This window comes from Elgaria multicarinata, chromosome 9, assembly GCF_023053635.1.
Source record: "Elgaria multicarinata webbii isolate HBS135686 ecotype San Diego chromosome 9, rElgMul1.1.pri, whole genome shotgun sequence".
Lineage (NCBI taxonomy): Eukaryota > Metazoa > Chordata > Lepidosauria > Squamata > Anguidae > Elgaria > Elgaria multicarinata.
In genome coordinates this window covers 94258944-94281823 of record NC_086179.1, presented here as the reverse complement: position 1 = coordinate 94281823, position 22880 = coordinate 94258944, and the positions used below count along the sequence as shown (strand labels likewise).

Here is a 22880-nt window from a genome sequence, read left to right as displayed (position 1 = left end):
ATCACCAGGGAACACCATCTGCAACCAGTTCTGCACGTGGGCGGATCACGGGACAGCATCTCTAGGAGACGCCTTCGAGAGGACGTGGTCGGAACAGCTCCTGTACCTGTTCCCCCCCATACCACTACTATCCAAGGTGATCCTGAAGTTGCGCACAGACAACGACAACGCCATGTTAGTAGCGCCTTGGTGGCCAAGGCAGCCGTGGTTCACTCCGCTACTCAAACTGTCCTCAGCGGAGTTTATTAGGATGCCCCAATGCAACAATTTGATCTCCAAGGAGAAAGGACTCATTCTCCATCCAGACGTCCAGTCCCTGAACCTGACTGCTTGGAGAATCAGGCATCGGTAGATAACCTATCCCTGCCTGTTGACATATGGAATGTTGTTCTAGCAGCCAAGAAACCGGCCACTAGAAAATCATACGCCAAAAAGTGGGAAGCCTTTTCTGCTTTTGCCTTCAGTAGAAACGAAAACCCGCTTACAGCACCTTTACCCATTGTACTTTCATTTCTTTTTTCTTTGTTTAAAAAAAGACTCAAGTTCTCGTCACTTAGAGTTTATTTGGCAGCTATTTCTGCCTCTCACCATTGGGTTCAGGGATGTTCAGTCTTCACCCACCCTTTAACCAAACGTTTCATGAAAGGTATGAAGAATACCATCCCTCATATTCATTCCTTTGTTCCTCAATGGAGCCTTTCCGTGGTGCTCAAAGCACTAGCTGCAAAACCCTTTGAGCCATTAGCAAAGACGGACTTATGTCTATTGACCTTTAAAGTGGCATTCCTTATTGCCATCACATCTGCTAGGCGTACATCAGAGTTAGCAGCACTATGTATGGATTCACCCTATACGGTGTTTCATGCTGACAAGGTGGTCCTTAGACCAGACCCAGCCTTTCTTCCAAAGGTGGTGTCTTCTTTTCACCTTGGCCAGGATATTACTCTGCCAAGTTTTTTTCCGTCGCCATCATCTCCCCTTGAGTCGACTCTGCACACCCTGGATGTGAGACGCGCCCTTGCTTTCTACCAGTCCAGAACAGCAACTCTCCGGAGATCTCAAAGACTCTTTGTTTGTTATGGGGGCAAACAAAAGGGACTCCAAGCATCTCCGCAGAGAATATCTGCGTGGGTTGTTCAGACTATTAAATTAGCCTATGAACTAGCTGGCCTCCCATTGGAGGGGAAAGTGCGCTCTCACTCCACAAGAGGAGTGGCCACTTCTACGGCCTTTGAAAAGGGGATCGCTCTACCAGACCTCTGCAAAGCGGCTACCTGGTCGACACCTCTGACTTTTGCCAGTCACTACCGCCTGGACATCAGGGCGCGCAGAGACTGTGCCTTTGGGAGTGCTGTCTTATCGGCTATTTTATGACTACTCATCCACCAACTGACACCACCCTCCTCCGGTAAGTCAGCTTGTTAATCGCCCATATGTGTGATGCACAGAGACCACGAAGAAGAAAGACAGGTTGCTTACCTGTAACTGTAGTTCTTCGAGTGGTCATCTGTGCAGTCACACAACCCTCCCACTGTCCCCGCTATGGTGTCATTAAAATTTTTGATCACCTGGTGGTTCTCCTCAGTGAGACTGTTTAGGCAGTTTCAGGAACTGAGGGGATTAGGTAGGAACCCCTGAGCATGCTCAGTGGACGGTGGGGGAGGGGTTCCCGCCTAAAAAGATTTCAGCTTGAGAAGTTTCCGAACCTGGCCCTGTGCAGGCGCAGAGCCCATATGAGTGACTGCACAGATGACCATTCGAAGAACTACAGTTACAGGTAAGCAACCTGTCTTTATTTTTCCTACCTGGAAAAAAATGTAATGGTTTTATCAAGTATCTATGTCCTGCCTATATTAGTGACATAATAATTTTTTAAAACTTGTCTTAACATATTTCTATATTGTGTTTGGCTAGATTTGAATTTGAAAACCAGAAGACACGACTGAATGTTCAGCTTGAGTATATTTGCAGCCTGATAAAAAAGGAAGAGAGAAAGAACAACATGCTGAAAGAGAGTATTCGCAAAGATGAAACTGATATCATTCAGCTGAAAAAGGTAACCAATGGTTTTACAGTGTCTTGAAATTTAAAGGTCATATCTGAATGACAAGCGTGAAAAGAAGGAAAAACCCATAGGGGAGTAAAAAATAAGCCATAGGCAAGGGCGGAACCAAGGAATCTTCTGCAATAATATTATTAGTAAAAGGTTTATTAAAGTGCCAGGTGCCTACGCGTTTCGAACGCGGTCGCGTTCTTCCTCAGGGCCCTGAGGAAGAACGCAACCGCGTTCGAAACGCGTAGGCACCTGGCACTTTAATAAACCTTTTACTAATAATATTGCAGAAGATTCCTTGGTTCCGCCCTTGCCTATGGCTTATTTTTTACATATCTGAATGAACCTGCAAGAAGGCATGAAAGCAGTTCTTTTTACTTTTATCTAAAGATTGATATAGAAATACCCACCAGTTCAAGTGAATGTCAGTAGAAGCCCCCTTCAGACCTCACCCCCAGCCACACAGTGGGGGGAGGTTGGGCAATGAGGCATTGGAGCAGGGCTTTATTGCCAATATCCCTTTCCCACTTTTATCCCTCATGCAAATCAGCTGAACAATCTATTCCCCACTGCCCAGCTGATGCCTGATCAGATGGGCAGTCCAGAAAATTGCACGGTTGTCTAGTTACACTATACAAAAGATTGACTCGGTTCACACGATATGACAGCAACAAGTCTAAGGTTGAGACATGACAGCTTGATTAAACAAGCCACATTTAACCTAACTACTAATCAAGGGTTGAGTGTGGATTCGTTAACACTTGATTAACCCATGATGACCAGATTCACATGACACACCACAAGCCCTGATTGCCCCAATCAGAGGCTGTATATTCAAAATGGTGACTGCACGCACTCCAAATAGGCTGCGGCTAATTATGGGTTAATTAGTTCATAATAGCCCGCCATGTCATTGCGTCTTGATGTTTCTTCGTAAACAGAGTTTGATTCACTGAGGATATGAAGTTCATTCAGTCTGGCAGTTTGCAACAGGGTGAAGGCAGGAAGAAGATTCATGTGATACGAAAGTGTTCTGTACAAATGGAAATTTCCAAATTGTTGCCAAGGACTACCCCATAGTGTATATTATAGCTCTCTGTCCTTTAGATTATAAACGGAGGCATTATGATTACTAGGTGCATTGGGTGGGTCGGCACAAGAGGGTTCTTTGTGGTCTCTGTGCATCACACATATGGGCTCTGCGCCTGCGCAGGGCCAGGTTCGGAAACTTCTATAGCTGAAAACGTTTTAAGCGGGAACCCCTCCCCCACCGTCCACTGAGCATGCTCAGGGGTTCCCGCCTAATCCCCTCAGTTCTCTTCAACCGCCTGTAGGGTAAACAGCGTTTCTGGAGACTTCTGTTTTTTGGTATCGTTATACCTAGCTGAATATACTATTTTTCATCCTTTTCTTACCTCTACAGTTTTTCTAATCTTTTCTATCTGTTTAAATATTTAAAAAAAAATTAAAAAATTTACTTGTTGTTCGTTACCTCAGCCTTGGTGCCTATGGCACTACAAGGCCTCTTCAAAAAGTGCTCCGGTTGTGGGCAGAAGATTTCCCAAACCGACGGACATTCCCGGTATTTGCTGTGCTTGGGGGAGACGCATGTCGTCGAGTCCTGTTGTTTTTGCCTGAAATTCTCAAGGCAAACCAGGAAGAACCGATCTGATCGCCTTCGGGCATTGCTCTGGGAAAAGGCGTTGGAGGCAGTGGAGAAACCGAGTACGTCTTGACGCTCCAAATCTCCCAATACTATGGAGTCTGTGCCCCAACCTCCTTCATTACGGAGTGATGCCTTATCGGTTCCCCCCTCCTCCTCCTCTCTTTCCGCTTCATCAAAAGCGGCCCGAAAAATCTCTAAGAGAGCGAGAGAGCATGTTGGGTCCGAAGAACCCCAACAGAAAAAAAGCAAACTTAAATCAAAGGAGGGAAAGAAGAAATCGGCAAAGTCAAACCCTTCGATACCAAAGACTGCGGTACCGACGACTTCGATACCGAAGCGTCCTACGGCACCGAAGAGCCCGATATCGAGGCTTTCCTTACAGAAAACGCCTCCAATATCGGCAAGCCCGATACCGACACTTTCGGTACCGAGAGCCTTCTCGATACCGAGACGGGCAACTCCGTCCTCACCACCGGCATTAACACCGCCACGGACGGAACAGATATCAACTTCCCCGGTACCGTGCCCTTTCAATATCATCACAGTACCGGCCGAGGAGGCAAGTGTGAGGGCATCGATCTCGGAAGGAGAGATTAGAGGATCCTCACAAGACCAGACGCTGGCAGAAGAGGGTCTAACCTCCCCTCGATACCATCAAAGCCAACAAGTGCCTCTTGATACCGATAAACATCGATATCGACAAGAACATGAGTCACGACCGATGATCGATACTCATCGGTACCGAGACTTTGACACCGACACTCATTGGTACCGAGATTTGCCACCCGATACCGACGGCCGTCGATACCGGCCTGTTTCACCCTATGGATATAGCCGGGATCGTTCACCAGCGTCAATGCATTCAAGTCAATAATACTATGATTACGGGGGCTACCCCCGCACACCGAGCAGGAGGCAGGATTGGCAACCTCCACATTATCCTCCATATTACTACGAGGATTGGAGGCATAGGCGAGAGCAAGACTTTTATTACAATCAGGAGCAATATGCCTCTTACCCACGGTTTCGTCAGCCTCCCTCTGAGACAATCTCCCGCCCCCCACCTGCGGAAGATGCTGCCTCTATGCCACCTCCACCACAACCTTCGGTACCGAAGCCACCACCGTGTCCGGTGCAAACTACGGTACCGACGTCACAGGCTTTGCAAACTTTGCCCACGCCAATAATGAGGGGAAATACATTGGATGACCCGTCTGATGAAGACTATCAATCAGACTCCTCTCAAGAACCATTGCCGGCACAATCCATCCCTTCACCAGATGATTTAGTGATATCGACGGATGTGATCTCCCCTTCTGAGGACTTGGTTCATTTTACGGACCAAGTGCAAAGGATGGCGAGGTCCCTGGGGATCGAAATGTCCCAGCCAATAGAAAAATTAAACGACCCAGTGTACGATGACCTATACTGTGAGTCATCCACCCCAGCGGCAATTCCTTATTTATCTGTGCTATTACACACAGCACAACAGTCATGGAAAATGCCCTCCTCTATGCCACCAACGTCGAGGAAACTGGACAACATTTACAAAATTCAAGAAAAGACAGCACCGTTCCTTTTCATTTATCCGAAACCCAATTCTATTATCGTGGAGGCATCTCAAGGAAAACACAATGCTCAAAGTTTTCTTTGAAAACTCAAAGAAAACACAATGCTCCGGTTGACAAGGAGGGTTGTAGACTGGACGGCCTAGGACGAAGAATCTATTCTTCTACATCTTTGTCACTCCGTGTACACAACTACCAAGCCACCATGGCAAAATATCAAATCTTTTTTGTGGGAAAAGATGGCAACCCTTTCGGGATACCTGCCAGATGATCAACGAGAACTGGCAAACGTCTTTTACACAGAGGCCATGAGGCTGTCACGCCAACAATTAAACACAGCAAGACACGCCACCGATTGTGCCTCAAAGGCAATGGTAGCCTCCATTGCATTGAGACGGCACGCGTGGCTTAGGTCCGCAGGACTGTCACAAGAAGCACGCACCCGTATTGAGGACCTCCCATTTGACGAGGAAGGACTTTTCCACTCTTCCACAGATGAGTCCATGGAGAGTATCCAAAAGGCCAAAATGGGGATTGGTCAGCAGCAACAACAGCTTCAGAGACCATTCCGCCAGAGACGCTGGCCGAGAACGCAACAGCAGTTCCAACCAAGGCAGCAGCAATTCCAATTGCAAGACCGTCCCACTACATACCAGCCTCAGGGTCAATACAGGAGACAACAATACCCAGGACGTTACAAGCAAAGCAAGAACAAGCCTGACCCGAACCAGAAACAGCGTCTTTGACTGTCATACACCAAACAACTCAACACCTAAGTTTGGTGACATCCTCGCCCCTTTTTTCAACAATTGGACCACTATCACATCTGACACATGGGTCCTTGACATCATTTCTCGGGGCTACAAAATAGAGTTCTCCACCCCCCCTCCCCTCGGAACCGCAAGGTTCTCACCACCTACAGATGCTCTATTACAGGAGACTACGTCTCTCTTAGAGAAGGGCGCCATAGAGCGATTACCAACTTGCGCACTAAGAGGCGGCTTCTAGTCCCGCTACTTTACGGTTCCGAAACGGGATGGGGGGCTGAGACCTATTTTGGACCTTAGAGAGCTAAACAAGTTCATCAACCCTAAAAAATTCCGGATGAACTCTTTAGCAAGCATCCTACCTTTCCTCTCCCAAGGGGATTGGTTCACGTCTATCAACCTTAAGGATGCGTATTTTCATGTATCAATTTATCCCGATCATCGCCAATACCTCAGGTTCATAGTAGGGGAAGACATTTTCCAATTTAAAGTGCTTCCTTTTGGTCTGTCTACTGCTCCTCGAGTCTTCACAAAGTGTATGGTACCAGTTTGCGCCTTTCTGAGGACTCGAGGGGTGGAAATTTACCCCTACTTGGACGATTGGCTGATAGTGGCTAATATGGAGCAAGAAGCCGCCCGTAATACCCACCTTACCATTAACCTCCTTAACGAAATAGGCCTTTGCATCAACAAAGAAAAATCAAATTTTCAACCAAGTCAAAAAATTAAATTCCTTGGAGCAATTCTGGACTCATCCCGCTCCAGGGCTTTCCTGCTGGAGGACAGGACAAATGCTTTAGCCAAGCTTGCACTTAAGCTCGTCCACTCTAAGATCACCTCTGCTTTCCAGGTACAATGGCTATTGGGTTTCATGGCAGCTACGGTCAACGTCGTCCCTTGGGCACGTCTGCACATGAGGCCATTACAGTTATGGCTTCTGAGGGAGTACGACAACACAATGGATGCTCATCGAGTGAAGTTGTCGCTCCCTGCCAAAATAAAGGATACACTCCTGTGGTGGACAAATTTCCCCAATATCACACAGGGCTTAGATTTCAAAACCCCTCTGCCATCTCAGCACCTCATAACAGACGCCTCCCTATTGGGCTGGGGAGCCCACTGCGGGGATCTAACCATCCAGGAGCGCTGGAGCTCCCTCGACAGGAAAAGACACATCAGCGTCTTGGAGTTGATGGCTATCCAAAAAGCTCTGTATGCCTTTCAGCAGACCTTATCGGGTCATGTAATCCAGATCCATACAGACAATATGGCTGCTGTCTGGCATATAAACAAGCAAGGTGGGACGAGGTCTACGGACCTGATCTCCCTCACTCTGGACATTTGGCATTGGGCAATTGCCCACGACATGACTTTGTCTGCCATTCATATCGCAGGCCAGGACAATATCCTGGCAGATGACCTTTGTGGACACGCATGAGTGGCGGATGAAGGATTCTGTGTTGGACATGATCTTTCAGGCATGGGGACAGCCTGTAATAGACTTATTCGCGTCACCAGAGAATGCCATCTGCAACCAATACTGCACGTGGGCAGGCCACGGGGCAGCATCTCTGGGAGACGCCTTCGAGAGGACGTGGACAGAACAGCTCCTATACCTGTTTCCCCCCATACCACTTCTCTCAAGAGTCATCGTAAAGCTGCGCAGCGACAACGCCAACGCCATCTTAATAGCACCTTGGTGGCCAAGGCAGCCGTGGTTCACTCTGCTACTCAAACTGTCCTCAGCAGAGTATATCAGACTGCCTCAATGTCACAACCTCATCTCCAAGGGGAAGGGACTCATCTTCGATCCGGATGTCAAGTCCCTAAACCTAACAGCTTGGAGGATAAGACATCGCTAGACAACCAACCGCTGCCTACTGATGTATGGAACATTATCCTAGCAGCCAGGAAACCAGCTACTAGGAAATCATACGCAAAAAAATGGACAGTTTTTTCTGCCTTTGCTCTCAGTAAAAGCGAAAACCCGGCTTCAGCACCGATAGCAACAATGCTTTCTTTCCTTTTTTCTCTATTCAAAAAAGGACTCAAGTTCTCATCAATAAGAGTTTATCTAGCAGCTATCTCTGCTTCACACCATTGGATTCAGGGCTGCTTGGTCTTCACACATCCTTTGACAAAACGGTTCATGAAGGGCATGAAAAACACCATCCCACCAGTTCGCTCCTTTATTCCTCAATGGAGCCTCTCGGTGGTGCTCAAGGCACTATCTGCCAAGCCCTTTGAGCCTTTCGCAAGTACAGATTTGCGCTTACTAACTTTCAAGGTGGCATTCCTTGTTGCAGTCACATCTGCTAGGCGTGCCTCCGAACTAGCAGCACTCCGCATTGATCCACCCTACACGGTGTTCCATGCTAACAAGGTGGTCCTTAGACCGGACCCAGCTTTTCTGCCGAAGGTTGTGTCTTCCTTTCATCTTGAGCAGGACATCACGCTCCCAAGTTTTTTTCCTTCGCCGACGTCCCCTATTGAGTCTGCTCTACATACCCTGGACGTAAGACGGGCTCTTGCCTTCTACCAGTCCAGAACTGCCACCCTCCGGAGATCCCAAAGACTTTTTGTTTGTTATGGGGGCAAGCAAAAGGGACTACAGGCATCTCCGCAGAGAATATCTGCTTGGGCGGTTCAGACTATGAAGCTAGCCTATGAACTCGCTGGCCTCCTGTTGGAGGGTAAGGTGCGTTCTCACTCCACGAGAGGAGTGGCCACCTCTACAGCCTTTGAAAAGGGGATCGCTCTACCAGACCTCTGTAAAGCGGCTACCTGGTCGACTCCACTGACTTTTGCCAGCCATTACTGTCTGGATGTCATATCGCGTAGAGACTGCGCTTTTGGGCGTGCCGTCTTATCGGCAATTCTATGACTACTTATCCACCAACTGACACCACCCACCTCCGGTAAGTCAGCTTGTTAATCGCCCATATGTGTGATGCACAGAGACCACGAAGAAGAAAGACAGGTTGCTTACCTGTAACTGTGGTTCTTCGAGTGGTCATCTGTGCAGTCACACAACCCTCCCACCGTCCTCACTATGGTGTCATTAATTTTTGATCACCTGGTGGTTCTCCTCAGTGAGACTGTTTAGGTGGTTTCAGGAACTGAGGGGATTAGGTAGGAACCCCTGAGCATGCTCAGTGGACGGTGGGGGAGGGGTTCCCGCCTAAAAAGATTTCAGCTATAGAAGTTTCCGAACCTGGCCCTGCGCAGGCGCAGAGCCCATATGTGTGACTGCACAGATGACCACTTGAAGAACTACAGTTACAGGTAAGCAACCTGTCTTTCCTAAGAAGGATAGAGTATGCAGTTGCACTTCTGTATCAATTGAAGATACTATTCATGTACTGCTAGAATGCTCTATTTCTACTGATCTCAGAACCAAATGCATTCATCCGTTATTAAGTTTGTTCAAGGGAAAGGCAGTTGTTTCCTATTGTTAAGGCTTGTTTCCTATTGTTTGAAGCTGAGAAGTATGTATCTTTTAGAACTTCTGAATTCCTTGACAATGCTCTACAGATACGTGCCACAAACTCTAAAGGTTGTACAGGAAATTATTCAACTCTTAATGGTTTATTAGTAGAGTTTTAAATTGCATAGTGTTTTTTTCTGTATTTGTGTATAACGGCAGTTGGCTAAGACACAATAAATATGTGTGTCTGTGATTACTAGGTGTGAATCTATCAAAACATATCATACCCTTCTTACCAGGGGCTTGCCTAGATGATGGGTTTGCCCCAGGGTGGATTTGCAGTAGCGGCAGGTCATCTGCATGACACAGCCACCATTGCAAAGCCATCCAGGGGCAAACCCCAGAAACTCCACTGAAAAAAGGTCGGGCACTTACCCCGACTTTTTTGTCTGCGGAGGCGTGTCACAGCCGATGGCACCCCCTGATTGGTTGCCATCAGCTGGACGGGAAAGGAGGCGGAGCTCAGGAGAGCCCTGTGGTAAATAAAAAAAATTAAAATGGGTGGGAGGAGAGGAACGGGGCCCGTTCCTCCCCCCCCCCAGATTTTTAAAATCTGTGTTTGTAAAGCTGCACAGATACAGATAATAATAACAATAACAACAACAGAGGGGGGGGAGAACGGGCAGCCAGAGGGAGGTCAAAGGGAGGAGATGTGGTTTGGGCGCCCTGTGTCCCTCTCGTCCTCCTCTGGCTGCCTCATTCCTCTCCTATCCCTTTGGGGTGCTCAGCGCAGCGGCAGCTGTGGCAGAAAGTCCTCACTTGCATTCCTTCCCGTGCAGATGCTGGGAAGGAACAGAAGTGCGGGAACCGGAGGCCTCGCAGCTCCAAAGTGGCGCCATCAACATGGGGGCCTGGTGGAAATGGAGAATTGTATTCTTAGCTAGGCAATAATATATCTTGGAGTGTATCAAAACCGCTGACTTGAATAAACTGCCAATCATTGTATAAATTTTATCTAGATTCCTATTCTGACTATGAGAAATATTTTTGGGAATTGACTCCTTATCTAGTAAACAGAACTTTGCCTGCTGGGTCTGACAAAAGAAAAACTATTTAAAATACTGAATAAAGTGAACTAGACAGGATTGTTTTTATAAAATACGTTAGTTGTTAAACTATCTTTATTTCACAACTGTTTCTTTGAATAAATATTTGACCTTTCTTTAAATAATATTGTCATTAGGGTGTTTTGTTTATAATCTACAGATTTTATTTTAAATATTTTTCTTGTATAGGATGAGGATAATTTTTTACAAATGATAGATGAAGTTATGACAGAACTGCAGCAGATCAAGGAAAAGCAAAATGTTAACAAGGATGATGTTGCAGAAGCACAGAATAAAGTTGAAGAATCAAGGAAGAAATTTCTAACTCTGAATAGGTAATACTATGTGTAGAAAAAAATAGTTTAGTAATTTGCAAAGATTGCAGGTATTTAAAACTCCACACACAGTTTTTAAGGATTTTTTTTTCAAATTTACAAGAGCATTTAAGCTGGGCATTTTATACAACATTATTCACAGGAGGGTGTTTAAGGTCTCGCCTCCTGTTTGCAACCTTCGCAAGTCATTCCTGAATTGGTAGAACTTTGGGAGCGGTCTCTGGTGCAGAGCAAGGAGCTGAGGGTTAAGAGATGCAGACTGGGTTTGGACGATCCGTGGGGAGAACAGGGCAGTATAGGTTGTTTCCTTCACCCCCACTGGCCTTTCCGTAATTTCCTGTGCCGTGTTGTGGGTTGCCATGTCATCTGAACCTGGTGCACTATGTCTTAACCCACCGTTTCTCAACCTGGGGCCATATGGCCCCCTGGGCCCCCCAGGGTATTCCAAGGGGGGCACAGGTGAAAATTGCGTAAATGGAGGACCACGGCACGAGACTAGGGGGCCACAGAGGGAAATGAGAAGTGAAGAAAACAGAGAAGTTACTGAGAAAAGAAAAGAAAAAAAGAAAACAGAGAAGTGAAGAACATAGAAAACAGAGAAGTGAAGTGAAGAGAGAAGTGACTGTGCTTCTCAGTGGATGGATTGCCACGCACACTCTTTCTACAATATCTAAAAAGTTTCCACAGCATTGGGATAAAGCAAAATTGTTTTTCTTGGCATTTCCTACTTCGTATTTGGTAGAATCAGGTTTCAGTCGTGTGAATTATTTACTCAGCCTAACGCGGAATTGCCTTGACATAATGGACAGAGGCGATCTTCGGTTATCCCTCACAGCAATAGAACCGGATATAAAAAAGCTTGTTTCTGGTTATCAAGCACAAGGGTCACATTGATCGAGAAATACTTGAAGTATAAATTTTTATGTAGTTGTATTTTGTATAAATTATAAAAATTATAAATAAAACATGTTCTATTTACAAACAAAACATTTAAATAGCTACCTTTCTACCGGTAGGACAGGGGGGCCACAGGAAGGAAACAAGGTCGGAAGGGGGCCACGGTCGGAAAAAGGTTGAGAAACACTGTCTTAACCCACCCCACAGCCCATGGTTTGTAGTAGGGGTTGTGGGATGGCTTAGAAGCCAGCCCCGCTGCACATTAGGTTCAGACGACGTGGCAATCCATGGTGCAGGTAAATATGGAAATGTCATCCGAACTTGGTCACACAACCACCATGTGTGGGGCACGGGGAGCAACCCGTGCTGTGTTGTTTCCCCTACTGACGGTCCAGATGCAGCCACAGAAGCCATTTTGCAGTGGTCTCAGAATAAGTAGCTCTGTTCTCTTTTCCACAAGGAGGCTTTGAATTACATCAAGTGGTTAGACTTGATGTAGAGTGACTAATGCACAACACCTTTGCAGCTTGCATCTTCTCCCAGTGAGCTGTATATGCATCTGACGCCTACAATCCTCACTAAAGGGAGATTCTCAAGTTCTTCCACTGATACAGGCCATAGCTAGACCTAAGGTTTAACCCAGGATCATCCTGGGCTCGTCCCTGCCTGAGTGCTGGATGCCCTGTGTGGCACTTAGATGAACCGGTTTGACCCCAGGACAATCCTGGGATAAACCTTAGGTCTAGCTATGGCCATAGTGGAAGAAAGGAAAGCAGATTTATAACTGACCTTTATATAGGATCTACACTGGAGCTCCTGTAATTTATGAAGCATTGGTGTGCTGGATTTTTTTTAAAAAAAATGTGACTGCTTCTCTGTAGCTTTGTTTATCTGTAGCAGATAAACAAAGCTATAGGCAATTTTCCACTTTGATAGCTAAAGCAGCAGTGTCATGTTTGTGTGATTTTTGCTTTTTCCTGGCAGAGAGTTGGTAACATTACAAAAGGAAGCTCTTGCGATCGAGACCTCGTTGGAACAGAAAAAATTAGAAAGACACAATAGGCTTCTTGATTGCAAGCTTCAGGACTTAAGTATAAACCTTCTGTTGGGATCTTTTGATGACATTACTGAAATAGAGGTATATTAGCATGTTTTGTGGCATTGTCATTTTAAGGCAGCTGTAGACTTCAGTGTGTACATAAATCTGTAAGCCCTACCCAAACTTCATCAAGCTAGAACTTTATCCTATGTAACGTGCCAGATTTTTTAAGACTCAGTTCTACAATTGCACATTGAGAGCACGCACAAACAAAGCCAGTATTGCAAGAACTCCTTCTGTTCAAATGTTAAGCAGCATTCTTCAGGCTGGGGAAAATATAACAGTTGACAAAACCTGTCCCTCAAAAAGGTGGACAGTACAGAAAGATGCTCACTAATACAAGACCAAATAAAATTGACTCCACTGGTTTTCAGTAGAAGTGAATGTAGGAGGAAGGGAGAAAAATTAAACATAATTAGAAATATTGGTATAATGGGAGGGGAGAACAAACTCTGTTGATGTTTTGGTTTGTTTTCTTAACTATTACATAATGTTAATTTTGGTAGTTTTTAAATTGGGCTGTTTATTACAGCTGGGACCTGATACGGAAAGTAGTGAAGTGACAGCTGATATCTTTACAAGAGAGCAGGCAATTGAAATAGACTATAGCAGTCTTGAAGAAGAACTAAAGGTAATACAAATCTATTGTGGTCTCCATTTATAATATTGCATGCGAAAGTATCTGTTTCTTAGCTTAGTTTTCCAAAAAGATTCTATTGCACTTTGTAGGTGTGATTTAATACCATCCACCTCTCTTGTCTTAGTTTAGATTCTGAGCTAAATTGTTTCAGCAGAAGTTCCCTTTCTAACTTTGTTTTATTCTGAGCAAACATTTTTCCATTTACCTGAGTACTGTGATAATAATATATAACTTGCTACTGTCCTTTCTTAGACTTTCTCTTGTGCAAATAACGTGGTCGTTAATTAATAATTACAGAGGGTGTTAACCCTTTCCCCAATGATGCAATACTGGTGAGAATCTCATCACTATCACCACACACGCAGCTTTAGGCCCCCGGTGGGACATTTTCATACATGCCAATGGAACTTTGACTTCCAGGGCCAATAGCACCTTCAGGGAGCGATGCAGTTTTCATCAGCACTGCACCATTTGCGGAAAGGTTAAAACCACCTCCCAGTGCATCACAGTCCCAACCCAGATTAGGGCCCCTAGCAGTGATTATTTAAACGTTAAAAACCAGATACATTTATTTGCAATCAGATTATTAATGTTACATCTACTTTGGCTTTCATTCTATGTGCTGAAGCTTGTATGATGCAAAATACTCAGTAAAAAATGGATAGTGCTCAGCTTCTCAGACACCTGTATAGTATTTATGAACGAGGTTCCGTTTCTGTCACATAAAAGTGGGTTACTCATATATGGTATTAGCAACTGGTACTCAAAGGATGTATGTATACAAATAAAGAATACATTGTACAGTCCACACTTTGTAGCACAACTAACCGTTAGTGCACTTCTTCAAATTGCTTCATGAGCAAGTTTAGTTCTGCATTAATACTACATTACTAAAATATCACACTGTATTAGTGCTATTGTTGTTCAGTTATATCAAAACAAAAAACAAATTCTGAGCCCATAACCCCAAGAGGAATAAACATTCAAATGCAGCAGCACAGGAACAAATCAAACCATTATAAATTGTAACAAGGTGCTGTAGCCAAGCATTTACCCCAAACTTTTCATACTAAGACTTCAAGGCATTCTTTAATATTCCAGAAATAATTTTATCATGCTTCCTTTCATTTCACAACTAGAACTTGCAGTCTGACAAAGAGATTGAGACTCACCTAGAACAACTTCAGCAGGAAATAGCATCTAAAGAAAATGTTTTATGTAAAATAGCAGCACCAAAACTGAGAGCCCTGGAGAGATTACACATAGTTACAGGCAGATTCCAAGAATCAGTTGATGGTAATATTAAGCCTTTTTAATTAATAGTTGTAGTTTGTGAGGTGTAGGAAGTTGTTTTTGTACAAATATTTCATATTATCATTACTTGTCAAATCTGGGCTTTTGCCAGTTAATGTACAGATTCTAAACTTAATTCCCACAAATAGGTTTGGGGCTTATATTCAGTCTTGCCTTTGTATGTACTTGGGCTGCAGTTGTAGTTGTCTGAAACGCTCCACCATGTGCCTAAATCCCAATTTACCCTTGTTTCTGCGTCGGCGCGTTCACACAAACCACCCACCATCACCACTTTGGTGTCGATGTTCACATGGGTATTGATACCGAGATATTACCCTCACCTTGGTTCTGAGGCCACCATGGGGTCTCAGGAGAACTGAGGGAATAGGTGGGAAACCCACCCAGATCTGTGCAGTAGGATGGTAGGGGAGAGATCCCACCAAGAAATACTCAGCTGTGGAAGTTTCCCAAATTGAGGCTTTGTGCATATGTGTCAATGCACAAATGACCACTCAAGTTACAGGTTAAGAAACCTGTCCTTGTACAGAGAAAATGGATGCTGCTTAAATTAACACCTTTCTGTTTAGGAGGCTTCTTTTTGATAAATGCTGTTTGTGTTTGCCTAGTAAGCTAAAGTGAGAAATGGAAATGTTTATTCAGATATTTTAGAGTTGCTGTATTCTATTAAAGCCATTTCAGTTATTCTTTCTTAGCATTTGAGGCTCATAGGAGGGAAGCCAGATTATGTAGGCAAGAATTTGAAAAGGTGAAAAAAAGGAGATACGAGCTGTTCAGCCAGTGTTTTGAGCATGTGTCTATAGCTATTGATCAGATCTACAAGGAACTCTGCAGAAACAGTAGTGCCCAGGTTTGGAATTTTTCAGTTATCTCATTGCAATTAATATAAACAGTCGTCAGTGTTTAGGTATTAACTAACTTTGTTTATTTGTTCATTTACAATACCGTAGTTCGATTCTAAGATGCCATCGATTGTAAGACGCACACTAATTTCAGTACCACCAACAGAAAAAAAGCTTTGATTCTAAGAAATAATAAACGTACCTGCGATTCTAAGACGCACCACGTTTTTAGAGATGTTTATATGGGGGGGGGGGAAGTGCGTCTTAGAATCGAAGAAATACGGTATTTCTGTTTTGCCCCATAACCAACATTCTTTGGGCAGCATACATAAAAACTTATTGAAATACACTATTAACAATACAAATGCAATTGTAGGATAAAACATATAACTAAGATTAAAGCAAAAACAATTAAACGCACACAGGTCTTAAAAGTTTAAAAAGAAATATGATTAAGAAATTACTCAGCCTTTTTTTTAAAAAAAATGGAAATCGGTAAAATATCTAATCCTTCTACACCCTTAACTTAGAAACTGAGGGAAAAGCCAGATCAAGCAAAACTGGTGAAAGAAGATTTTCTTGTGGAGCTATATCAGGAGGCTCCACATCAGAGGGCTTTTTTTCTTAATGCATTTCAGTACTTGGGTAATCAATCACTCTTTGTCCTATGCAGAGTTGAAATGCAGCATAGTATGAAAGCACCAAGAAATTCAGCACATTCCCAGCCTTCTACATAGTGAAACAATGGGCTATGGATTCTATTTTTTTTTAGACATCCTTCACATCCATCACTTCAGCTGTTTAAGGTTTTCAAGCCTCAACTGAAGCTGCTTGTTAAGCACCCACCCTCCCAGCCATCACTTCTCATCTGCAAAAATCACTGCCACGACACAGGCTCTGAACACCAGACCTCACGTCTGCCACCACTTATTATGGGGCGACACAGGCTCTGAACACCAGATCCGGCCGAGGCTACTCCCTGCTCAAGCCGAGCACCACCGCTTGATACGCCTGAGGCAAGGGATAAAGCCCACCTTCCTCCAAACTATGTGGAGAAAGGGGTTTAAAATGGAGAATGGATTTTAATATATATAATAATGCGCTGTGAGTTATATCTGCTTAGGTGAATGATTGTCAGAGTGGGTGTTATATGTGTAAACTTAAGATGATAAATGCCAAACAAACACGTGGGCTTTTTGTGGTAGTTTAAAAACAAAACAATCAAAATTTATTTTTAAAAGTTCATAAGCTTTGTGTCAAATAACAACATTTAAAAACCTTTTTGAAACCTTTCATACCATCCGGTCACTCATTCACATTCGCGCTTTCCTTTTTCTCACACGATCACTCTTGAACTTTCTTTATTATCAGTATTGATTAATATACTTCCACTACGTGCACACCACACCCTAAAGACACCACTCACTACACTGACTCTCAAATTTCCCAAAACTTAAGTACCATAAACACAGAGAGCACTACAGACTCTAAGAGTACCTAACAAGTCTCCCTGAAAAGCTCCCTGAAAAGAAACTCTCAATCCCCTCCGTCCTTCCCTTATATATCACTCCTCCCCCCTCCCAAGACATTCTAACTCCGCCCACTCAGGCCAACATTCTAAAAACCACAGACTTACAAACTGCAGACATACCTTTGGGAATTGACTTGTGGGGTGTAACGCCACAATCACCTTTGCTGACACTACTTTGCAGAAGAGAAGCATTGCCCAGAGTTTCAGAATCTTATAGAACATGGTCGTGCACCGAACTGGTGTGTTCTCAGGTTCCATGCGCAAGACAGAAAGGAGGTGTCTTTTATCCAAAACAGCTTTTGGATAAAAGTGTTTTCTGCTGGGTTTCACTGTCCTTTCCAAATCAAGTTTCAGAAAGTTAATTTCACATCTAGATGCTCTCTGTTCTAGTTTATTTTGAAGAATGTCATTGTGCATCCAGAGCTTAGATGTGTTTATATCTCTTGTTTGAGAATAATGCTAAGTAGCATTTATGAAAACCTGTACATTTGAAGAAAAAAAACTAATGTGTGTGTTTCATTATTAACAATGAAGTGTGTGTTTTTCAGGCATTTCTTAGTCCTGAGAATGCTGAGGAACCTTACTTGGAGGGCATCAGCTATAACTGTGTAGCTCCTGGAAAACGATTTATGCCAATGGATAACCTGTCTGGGGGTGAAAAATCTGTAGCAGCTTTGGCTCTTGTGTTTGCAATACACAGGTACTAACATACACTTTTGCTAATACGTTGCACTTACCATTCTGTGAAAAAGAATGAAACATTATGTGATGAATGTTGCTTTCATTTCTCATCTTCCAACATGCATGCCCACAGAACTACAAATTCAGCATTATATAAAAAATAGAGAAGTACATTCCAGTAACTGCGTTCACACAGAGTTAGGTACTTCTGTAGTTGCTAGTCAGTAGGGCACATCTTCTGTAGTGTTCATACCATTTTAAGAACAAGAATACATAATGCTGAACCTACACACACACACACACACACGCTTACTTCCCTCAAACAAGGAAGATCATGTTCAGTGAAGTTATAAGACGAATATTTCACAAATCATCTAGGTTGCTTCTACACTAGCCATTTTGACTGGAATTGCCATCCTTCATTCACTCGCTTTTTACAGAAAATGAAGATGTCGTTGCCAGAGTGCTTTCTGTGTTGTCCTAGTTTGTGGTGATTTTTTTTCACGTAACACTCAGTTGTAGCATGAGCGTGTTCAGTGTGGACTGAAGCACTCCTGAGCCTTTTCAGGGCTGTTATGATTGCCGAAAAACAATGACTCAACACTAGTAAAGGGCCCTGCTTCCTACAGTGGACAGAAGGATTCTGGGAAGGGAAAAACAGGCTTTAATTCATACATATTTATCCAAACATTGCAGTGTTGTTGCTCTTCAAAGAGTACTGTGTTCCTTCCTCGCTTTAATGCCACTCTGCCTAGGCAGAATAGGAGTTAAAATACTAAGACTGAAATCCTAAACAAAACTGTTTGGGAGTTCGCTCCTACTGAATTTGTTGCCTCTGTTCCACTGCAGGTCACTGCTACTCTGACCTTAGCTTCAGTGTCGGTTTAACCATCAGCTAGCAGACTCCCAGTATTTGTGTCTCTTCTCTGGCCCTATCCAAGTCTTAAAAACAGATTTTCCTTCTTTCACACTTAACCATTTACACATCAGTCTCTGTCACAAAACATAACACATTAATATATTTAACTTTTACTTCAGGAAAATACCGTATCTTTTTACCCTGCATTTATACCTTACGTCAGGGGTTCCTTCCGTCCGTCACTTTAGCTTCTTTCTTTCTTTCCCTCTCCTCCCCTCCTCTCTGGATCCTTTCTTTTCTCTCTCTTGGTGGTCCTCCTTTCTCTCCACCCCCTTTCTCCCTCCCTCTTTCCATCTTTATTTCTCTCTCCCTCTCTCCCCATCCACATGCAAGTGAATGGAGCATTTTTTCATTCATTTGCATGGGGCACAGAAAAGCTCCCCTGCTGAAAATTGGCTGGGGGGGTTATGAAAGTCACCCCCTGCTAAGGACCCTGTTCAAGCCAATGGAGCAATTTCTGCATTAACTTAAATACGGAGAAAAAAATACCTTGATGGGTGCAGTGGCACCCATGAATGCCACATTGGAAACCCCTTTTCTAGGATTTTTACAGGGGGTCCAGATGTCAGTGTTTACCATTTGTAATCCACCTGTGTTTTCCCCAGCTTCTGTCCTTTGATTGGATATTAGCTCCCTTCGAGTTGGGGAAGCAGATGCAATGTAGGTCACTTATAACTAGCTTGTTTAGTTTCACAATGATCTTTTGAGATCCACAGGGAACCAAGATAGCTAAATGGCAGTGTGTATGTATGTACACACACACACACACATGCAGAAACACCATTTGCTCTGAGACCATTACTCATAAGAATTTTTTTTGATGAATGTGTGATAGCCCTAAATTGTTTTTTTTATTATCAACTCCTTCAAATGAATTCTTTCCTAATTATTGTTTATAAGTTTTCAGTTTGTGCTTTACCAAATTTTAAATTATATTTCTGAATTCCACAATGGAATAGAAAAAAATGTATGTCAGAATTGGTCTTGGCCATAATAAAGTATAAAGTGAGTAAAAGAACACAGAAATTTAATTAATTAACCTTATTTCTTGTGGGATCCTGAATTTACAGCCTTAAACTTGGAGATCATTTCTTTCCCTAGTGATAAAGTAAAAACTAGAATATGTACAAAAGTAGTTCACTTTGTTCATTCCGTTGTATTCAGTAATTGCACATTTTTCCAGTGAAATTTTTTATTACAAGCCTTGCAAAATACACTAAAGATGCACACATTATATTAGGACAAAAGTACTGTCTACTATGATTGCTACAAAGATATTCTTAAAGGTACAACCAGACTTATTTTTAATCATTTTAATTGATTTTTACTTTGTTCTGTTAGTTTTAGGCCAGCCCCCTTTTTCATTTTGGACGAGGTTGATGCAGCACTAGATAATACAAACATTGGCAAAGTAAGTAACTCATCTCTTACTCTCTTAAAAAGGAACAAACCATATGCCATCATAGAAATATGTTCTTCATTCTTCTATATGAGGATAATATGTTTAAGTTGAGGCAGAGAGGGGGAAAAACAGAAAACCTTTTAATTCTGTTAGAGAGACTGTATTGGATCAAGCTGTTTGAAATGGAAGTTTAGATAAGTGTACATACAGACAAGTTAAAGGCAGCTTTTGTTCACTTTTTGATGCACAATAGTTTACGATAATATACTAGTCTTCCTTGTTTGTTTTTAAATAGTGCCTGAAGTAATGGCTTACTACTGCTGTAAGGAGTCTGAATGATGTTAGCTTAAACCCTATACCTACACAGCACATCTTAGACGTAGAGGAAGTATCCCGTCACAAGGGCACCCTAAGCATCTCCTAGTTTTTGAATGCTGCTAACCATAGGGATCTCAGGATAGTAAAGAGTTAAGTGTGGTAGGAGAGGGTGCTTTTTCCTGTTCATGTACATTGATGGTGCTATATAAATAAATAATAATTATAATAATAATTATAATAATGTATAGACAGGTTGCTTACCTGTAACTGTAGTTCTTCGAGTGGTCATCTGTGCAGTCACTCATATGGGCTCTGTGCCTGCGCAGGGCCAGCTTCGGAAACTTCTCAAGCTGAAAATCTTTTAGGCGGGAACCCCTCCCCCATCGTCCACTGAGCATGCTCAGGGGTTTCCCGCCTAATCCCCTCAGTTCCTGAAACCGCCTAAACAGTCTCACTGACGAGAACCACCAGGTGATCAAAATTTAATGACACCATAGTGGGGACGGTGGGAGGGTTGTGTGACTGCACAGATGACCACTCGAAAAACCACAGTTACAGGTAAGCAACCTGTCTTTCTTCTTCGTGGTCTCTGTGCATCACACATATGGGCGATTAACAAGCTGACTTACTGGAGGTGGGTGGTGTCAGTTAATGGATGAGTACTCATAGAATTGCCGATAAGACAGCATGCCCAATGGCACAATCTCTGCACGCCCTGATGTCCAGGCGGTAGTGACTGGCAAAAGTCAGAGGTGTCGACCAGGTAGTCGCTTTGCAGAGGTCTGGTAGAGCGATCCCCTTTTCAAAGGCCGTAGAAGTGGCCACTCCTCTGGTGGAGTGAGAGCGCACTTTCCCCTCCAATGGGAGGCCAGCTAGTTCATAGGCTAATTTAATAGTCTGAACAACCCACGCAGATATTCTCTGCGGAGATGCTTGGAGTCCCTTTTGTTTACCCCCATAACAAACAAAAAGTCTTTGGGATCTCCGGAGAGTTGCTGTTCTGGACTGGTAGAAAGCGAGAGCACGTCTCACGTCTAGGGTGTGTAGTGTCGACTCAAGGGGAGATTATGGTGACGTCAAAAAACCGGCAGAGTAATATCTTGTCCAAGGTGAAAGGAGGACACAACCTTTGGAAGAAAGGCTGGGTCTGGTCTAAGGACCACCTTGTCAGCATGAAACACTGTATAAAGTGAGTCCATACAGAGTGCTGCTAACTCTGATGCACGTCTAGCAGATGTGATGGCAACAAGGAATGCCACTTTCAAGGTCAGTAATCGCAAGTCCGATTTTGCTAATGGCTCAAAGGGCTTGGCAGACAGTGCCTTAAGCACCACGGAAAGGCTCCATTGAGGAACAAAGGAACAAACTGGTAGAATGGTATTTTTCATACCTTTCATGAAACGCTTAGTTAATGGGTGGGTGAAGACCGAACAGCCCTGAACCCAACGGTGAGAGGCAGAAATAGCTGCCAAATAAACCCTAAGTGACGAGAACTTGAGTCCTTTTTTAAATAAAGAAAAAAGAAATGAAAGTACAATGGGTAAAGATGCTGTAAGCGGGTTTTCATTCCTGCTGAAGGCAAAAGCAGAAAAAGCTTCCCACTTTTTGGCGTATGATTTTCTAGTGGCCGGTTTTCTGGCTGCTAGAATAATGTCCCATATGTCAGCAGGCAGGGATGGATTATCTATCGTTGCCTGATTCTCCATGCTGTCAGGTTCAGGGACCGGACATCTGGATGGAGAATAAGTCCTTTCTCCTTGGAGATTAAGTTGTGGCATTGGGGCAGCTTGATAAACTCTGCTGAGGACAGTTTGAGTAGCGGAGTGAACCACGGCTGCCTTGGCCACCAAGGCGCTACTAATATGGCATTGGCGTTGTCTGTGCACAACTTCAGGATCACCTTGGGCAAGATTGGTATGGGGGGGGGGGAACAGGTACAGAAGCTGTCCTGTCCATGTTCTCTCGAAGGCGTCTCCTAAGGATGCTGTCCCGTGACCCGCCCACGTGCAGAATTGGTTGCAGATGGCGTTCTCTGGTGATGCGAATAAATCTATTGCAGGCTGTCCCCATGCCTGAAAGATCAGTTCGAGAACTGAGTCTTTCATCTGCCACTCGTGCGTGTTCACGAAGGTGCGGCTGAGGTCGTCTGCCAGGATATTGTCCTGGCCTGCGATATGAATGGCCGATAAAGTCATGTCGTGGGCGATAGCCCAGTGCCAAATGTCTAACGTTAGGGAAATCAGGTCGATAGACCGTGTTCCACCTTGTTTGTTTATATGCCAAACAGCAGCCATATTGTCTGTATGGATTTGGATGAC

General features: G+C 43.8%; 2 protein-coding genes across 2 annotated transcripts in view; both read left to right on the top strand.

Annotated features, from left to right (window-relative positions):
* Positions 1-22880, top strand: part of KIAA0930 (KIAA0930 ortholog) — a 451608-nt gene that overhangs the window by 119686 nt on the left and 309042 nt on the right. The gene's annotated exons all lie outside the window — the stretch shown is intronic.
* Positions 1-22880, top strand: part of SMC1B (structural maintenance of chromosomes 1B) — a 73304-nt gene that overhangs the window by 43860 nt on the left and 6564 nt on the right. Inside the window, exons 16-23 of the mRNA XM_063134357.1 lie at positions 1915-2056; positions 10777-10922; positions 12804-12957; positions 13451-13549; positions 14698-14854; positions 15565-15719; positions 17791-17942; positions 20184-20253. Coding sequence (XP_062990427.1) covers positions 1915-2056; positions 10777-10922; positions 12804-12957; positions 13451-13549; positions 14698-14854; positions 15565-15719; positions 17791-17942; positions 20184-20253 — 1075 coding nt within the window. The remainder of the gene's footprint in view (positions 1-1914; positions 2057-10776; positions 10923-12803; positions 12958-13450; positions 13550-14697; positions 14855-15564; positions 15720-17790; positions 17943-20183; positions 20254-22880) is intronic.